Below are 6033 nucleotides of genomic sequence, written 5' to 3'. Positions count from 1 at the left end.
GCCGGCCTGGAAAGCCGGAGGTACGGAGGGAGATGTAGTTGTCCTGCCTCCCTCCTAGCGGGAGCGGCGGCTGGGGCCTCCTTCCCGCCCCGTACCCTCAGAGAGGGGTCCGGCTGTCGGGGCGGCTTGAAGCCCCGAGCCGGGCCGTGAGGGGCGGGAAGCCCTGGGGCGCCTCTCTGGTAGCAGAGCTTCGGCTCCGGGTATTTCGCGTCAGCTCGCCGTCCACCCTCGGTAAAAGGAGAAGGAGGCCCCACGGAGGGGTTCTACCCACTTAATAAATTGTGGGGGAACGGCTATTTCACATAATTTTAAGAAGAAGAGATATTAAAGCTCCTCATGCAGCCAAGAAAGCTCCCCCCGGCCCCAACCCAACGAACAGTAATGCAGCCCACAGGTACGGGGTTTTGTGTTTTTATTTAAATCCAGTTACAGCAAAATACAGGCTGGCAGTACAGAGAGCAGCATGCCAGAGAGGTAATGCACGCTCTGTGCGTCAGGCACCGTTCGTCTGGCTCCGAGGCCGGCGCGACACCCAGCGCGGAGGGCTGGCGCTGCTGGCGGCCGAGGGGAGGCCACCGGGTGAAGAAGCTGCCCCAAACCTAAAAAGGTCACCACGTGCTCTACATTTACAAACAGTTACCCGAAATGAAGCTACTGCCCCCTCCCCTTAGGTAGGGACTGAAAAAGAAGGGAAATATTGCATTTGTCTCCCTTTAAAGGGTGACTTCGTTGTTTTCGATGCTGTGGTGATCTCGAGCATCCTCAGCACTCTCCACCGTTTGATTGCTGTTATCGTCGGGGAACTCAGCTGAAATGTGGACCTGACTTTCCCTGCTTTCAATGCTCTGGTGACTATCCCCTCTGACACCAGCCTTGCTATCATCTCCCGCCTCATGGCTATCGAATTTTTGTCGGCTGTCATTTTCCAAGCTCTGGTCACGCTGCTTGCTGTCCAGCTCACTGCTGTCCTGCCTGTGACTCTTGTCAGCCCATTCCCTGCTGATGGCATGCTTCCCCAGGGAGCGGGGGGCAGCAAGATCCTCCTGGGCCAGCCCCACTTGCTGGCTGTCTGCATCCAGGGCGCCCTCATCCTCCTCGGTGGCATCATGCGCAATGAGCTGTGTTAGAGAGCAAAACAAGAACGAGCCATTGTCACTCCTGAGGAACTGATCTGTCATCAGGTGCTGCCGTACTGCATCAAAGCAAGCTGAATAGGCTGCAGGTACACTCAAAGCCTGCATGATACATGTCTGCCTGGAGACACTGGGGCCATTTATGGAGTTACATGAACACTTCACATTATGAGAAACTCAAGTTTGATCCTGGCCTCAGATTTCATATGCGCAAGTACATCATGATAGTGCAAACTGCAGCACTGCATAGCTTGCAGCAGCAGGCCACTCCTGCCTTGGCACATCGACAGCCATCAATACCCCCTGACTTGAGGTATCCAGAGGAAGAAAATATGTCCCTTCACTGATGCCTATTTTCCCCTCACCAATCCTTTTCAAAACTGACTCCTATAAAATAATATGTCTGTTTTCAAGTTCACTACACTTTTCCAAAAACCTGGGTACCACTGCTCGGGGCTATTTACCTTTTTTGCAGCTTTGCGGAGTTTGCTAGACACCATTGTCGCTTTCGCCCTCACCCTGTAGGCCACGCTGTCGCCTCTGCCGATGTTGTCTCCCCGGGTGAAGGGAGGGAATGGTACAGTTACTGGAATGTCTGTGGGAAAACTCGTGACAACCTCATCGGATTCATCTGTGTCATTAGAATCATTGTCATCATCGTCATCATCCACATCTTCATGGCTCTTGCTTGACACATCAGCAAAGTGCTGGAAAACATTATTATGCATCAGGCAAATGAACATATATGTGAGATGTGCAGACTGGTACCTGTCCTGTTCACAGGACTTATGCTAACTGTTGAGGAGCTATGTGCATGAATTGCTCTGAACTTGCCTCACCCTGCCTGAAGCTTTGTTTTGTTTAGGGAGAGATGTTACCGCAAGAACTGCATTTGATTGAGGAAAATGAGTGCTGCTACACACTGGCTGCCCTGCAGCGCTTAACTGACATTTTGCTGTTCAAAACACTTACCAGTTTTGCTGGGACATCCACGCTCTCTTCAGAAGAGTAAAGAGTCTGCAAACAATATGAAACTCTCTGTTAGCACACAAAGGCATATACAGTAGAGCTGATCAGCTAGTTGACTATTCTTTAAGCACTTAATCCTAATTTGCGAATCTTGGCATTGAAAGATGCTCTGCTTTCTTTTCCACTTAGTCGCCCGTACCTGCTGAGGTGATGCCAGGTCATTCTCTGTGTGCTGCAGACTCTCCCAAGACTGAGAATTCACATGCTGGTGGTGATATCTGTGTGAGTGATGGCCCCTGGCATCCTTCAAAAGATAAAAACCCAGGGTGTTTAATCCACAAAGGAACATAGAGGACAGGCAAAGCTGCCTGCATCACAACCTCTGTTTTCAGGCAGTTGTGGCATCTGCAATACATACTCCTTTTGTACAGGATGTGTCCTCAGCAATTCATTGCAGTAGAGAGAGGACCCAGAACAAGCTGTGATCCCAGATGAACATTATACTCAAATGCTATAATACAGAAGATGTGCCTCTCCCACTGGCAGGACCTGGGGAATTTTGGACAGTTTCTCCAGCTCGTTTGTATCGAGTAAAATCTGGATTTATATCTAACAACCATTGTTTCTGCTAATTCTGAGGTCCTTTTCCCAAAAGTGATTTATCTGCCACATCATGAAGACACTAAACTAAATGCAGTAGCTGATTCTCAGAGCAAAGAATTGATTTTACATGGGTAGTGGCTGGCAATGATAAATCAAATAGCTATATATAAGACTAATACAGTTCACTCATAGCACTCAAAAAATCATGGGAATTGGATTAAAGCGCTCTTCCAACACCAAATACTGTCCTCTGATCCACAGTAATGAATGTGGGTTACAGTAGTTGTGCCGTGCTACAGTCCTTTTCTCTTTTAACTGACACCTTACACATTTTTCATTAAGAAAAAGGGGTTTGTTCTGGTCCATAGATACAACTAAGAAGTCCGCAACCAGGATGCCTAACATGGCAAAAGTCTACTGACATCTTTGGCTACTTTGGCTACCTGAGAAGCTGGCTCATAACAGCCAGATGAGGACATGTTCTGCAAGCAGCTACAGTCATAAAACAAGTATCAGACAATGTGTATTAGAGAAAAAAAAAAACCAAAAAGGATTTATTAAAGAAAATGAATAGAAAGACAAAAGGATCTTACATGTTTTTCTTCGGAGCTGGCAGAAATGGCGTGCTGCTTGGATTTACTCACCTTGAAGGGAGAAAAGAGAAAAAGCATTTGTTCAGTATTAATTTCTTTCTAATATGCAGAGAAAATATGCAAGTGATTGCTGATACCCATTTGTGATTTACTCACTGGCCACGCAGTGGTGATGCTGATAAAGCATAAACACAGAACTGCCACCTTCATTGTGATGTTTTACCTAGAAAATATTTTGGAACAGAGAGTCAACAAGGTAAAATATCACAAAAATGCCATAGGCTTTTTCTTCCTTCTGCTGTACTTCACTGTGCTGAGACCGGCTCTCTGCTAAGGATTCAGCCTGCCCACGCGCATCTTTTTCCTCTGCCCTCCATCACCACCCTGCACCCAGCTGGTTTTGTAATGACATAGCAACAGAAAAGCTACAAGAATCTTAAAACCAGATACTGAGAAATGCTGAGCGGTGGTGAGAGTAGCCACACTGAGAAGGCAAGCAGGCTCATTCTGTCTTCTACTGACTTGCACTGGAAAAGGAAAAGCTTTGTGAAAAACAAAGTGCTATAAAGATCAGCTTTGGTTTAATCTCCATTCATTTAACATTAGTTTGTCAGAAGAGACAGGACAAGACAAACTCAGCTTGGATTCTCTTTTCAGTCATTATAGTTAACTGGAGTCACTGTGAGTAAACTCAGTTTGTATGAACATAATCTGCTTTTATTGATAGACCTTTATTTCCCGCTCCAGAAGTTTGAACAGAATAACCTGTGTTTCCAAGCAAGAGATGAAGTAAAGTATCTGCTTACATTGCAGTTTTAACAATTTAATAAATGAGTGATTCCCGCTGAATTTAGGAGAGTGCTGAGAGACCAATTCCCAGGATCAGCAACATCCCTGAGAAATTAAACTGATTTACTGACGAACAAGAGGCATTTAAAACTTTAGTAAATCATAGCAGGAAAGGAAAGCCTACTAAGGGCACATTTAAAGTACATTAGTAAGGCTGGCCTTGAGACAGGACACTCTATTTAGTGGTGTTGCAATTTCAAGAGTTACATAGAGAAGGGTGATTGTCCGTCCATTCAGTAGCATGCAGCACAAACTGCAAGCCTGCCAGGAGAAATGGAGGCACTGCCAGGTGGTGGTTACATGAGGGAGGAAGCTTTCTGTTTTCAAGTACCATCTTTGAGTTTCCAGCACTTTATACAGTGGCAGGGTTTTCAGTAACCTCCTCCCAACACCTATCAGAACACAGGTTTAAAATGGTGATTACGTATAGTACCTTGCATCGCTAAAGCAACCTTGCTCCTGTAAAAGCACACCTTTTTCCATAGAGAAACATCAAACATCCCTGTGCAGTGAAGCAGTTTTCAAAGATCTCCTGCCCAACTCTTCCTTACTAAAGCTGCAGACAGAATAGCACATGTCAGGTTAAAAAGTGAAAAATTACCTTTTCTGGTGCTGGAGGAGTCAGCTGTGACAAGAGCACTCTTAGTGATCCCAGCAGCAGCTCCAGCCAGTTGGCTCCCAGCAGCTCTGGCTTTCTCCCCTTGTCCCCTGACTGTCTGACATCTCCAACCCCAGGGAATTTAAACCCTGTCCTAGGCATAGCTGCCAATCCCCATGTGGCGGAAAAAGATGAGGTCATAAGGCTCCTGGCCACCATCCTGCCCACGTTCTCCTACACTTCCTCTTTGGCTTTGTGGCTTTTGAAGCAAACAAAAGCTACTCTATGGTTAAAACATTACTTATGGGCAAGATCATTAACCAGCAGGTCTGTTGAATGCACAGCATTTGGTATAGTGTAGGAGGACTTCAGGGCACGTCTGTCCTCCTTTTGTGAAACGGCAGAGCCCAGTTTCCAAGAAACCTTTCGTGCCCTGTTTTGTAGGGGGTAAGAACATGTAACGTGTGCAGGAAGAGAGAGATCTGAACATAAGGCTCACCACAAAGGTGTTAATGTTTCCACAAAGTTGTAGATTTGCTCTCCAGGGTATTCACGTTGCAGTGGAAATCAGTAAGACAGCGTGTATAATATGGCCTTTTGCCTTTTCGGTCAGACCTGGGTCAAAACCCCCCATAATACTACTATGTCTTAATAGACATTCTGCATCCAGAAACTTCTTTGTAAAAGTATACAAGAGCTACTGCTAGTCTAATTAAAGAGGGTTTGTGCAGCATTATCATAAATTCTCACTCCTTTTAATTTGTATCCCTTCTGGGTCTAGAAAGAGTTTCATTCACTCTCTCAGGTGGTTTGGTTGAGTCACCTGCTACAGCTGCCTGCTGCACCAAACCTGCTCCAGAACCCTTTTCAGGGACCAGATGTGAGATATTTTTCAAGCTAAAAAAAGAAAAAGTGGGAGAAAAAAACAGTTTTAGCTCCAGTATGAGTACCCAATGCACTGGGAAGCAAGGGACATCATGGGATGAAATCCATGTCTGTTACGGAGCAGTGCATCATCCCTGCTGATGGGCAACAGATCTATCCTGACAGCTTGGATAGCCATAGTTTTGGGTAGATTCTGCCTCATCTGCGATGTGCTGTGAGACTCTCAGACCCTCTTCCATTTGTCATTTCTTTAAAATTGCAGTGAGGTGTCATTCAAACACAGGAAAACATTCCAAACATCCCTTTCAGAAGGCAGAATATAGCTGTTTCAAAGCTGTTATCTTTCTCCTCGTTTCTGATACCCAACTAATGTTCGTCATGTCCTTAGTCAAGCAGCAAGGAA

General features: G+C 45.8%; 1 protein-coding gene across 1 annotated transcript; it reads right to left on the bottom strand.

Moving 5' to 3' along the window:
* Positions 1 to 713: 713 nt before the first annotated feature.
* On the bottom strand, positions 714 to 3508 carry SPP1 (secreted phosphoprotein 1). Its single transcript, XM_009958978.2, has 6 exons — positions 3455 to 3508; positions 3299 to 3349; positions 2302 to 2406; positions 2106 to 2150; positions 1598 to 1840; positions 714 to 1118 (listed from the first exon to the last, which is right to left on the bottom strand). The coding sequence occupies exons 1-6, from the start codon at positions 3506 to 3508 to the stop codon at positions 714 to 716; spliced, it is 903 nt and encodes a 300-aa protein (XP_009957280.2).
* Between the last annotated feature and the right edge of the window lie 2525 nt (positions 3509 to 6033).

The sequence above is a fragment of the Leptosomus discolor genome, chromosome 4 (assembly GCF_034619465.1).
Source record: "Leptosomus discolor isolate bLepDis1 chromosome 4, bLepDis1.hap2, whole genome shotgun sequence".
Taxonomy (NCBI): domain Eukaryota; kingdom Metazoa; phylum Chordata; class Aves; order Leptosomiformes; family Leptosomidae; genus Leptosomus; species Leptosomus discolor.
Note: the sequence above shows the minus strand (reverse complement) of the source record. Positions and strands in the feature narration are given on the sequence as shown.

Excerpts from the sequence above, each read along its gene's own strand:
- SPP1 (XM_009958978.2), bottom strand. The coding sequence starts at position 3,508 with ATGAAGGTGGCAGTTCTGTGTTTATGCTTTATCAGCATCACCACTGCG. Across the intron at positions 1,841-2,105 it reads TGGATGTCCCAGCAAAACTG|CACTTTGCTGATGTGTCAAG; the intron begins GTAAGTGTTTTG and ends AATGTTTTCCAG. Across the intron at positions 1,119-1,597 it reads TCCGCAAAGCTGCAAAAAAG|CTCATTGCGCATGATGCCAC; the intron begins GTAAATAGCCCC and ends TCTCTAACACAG.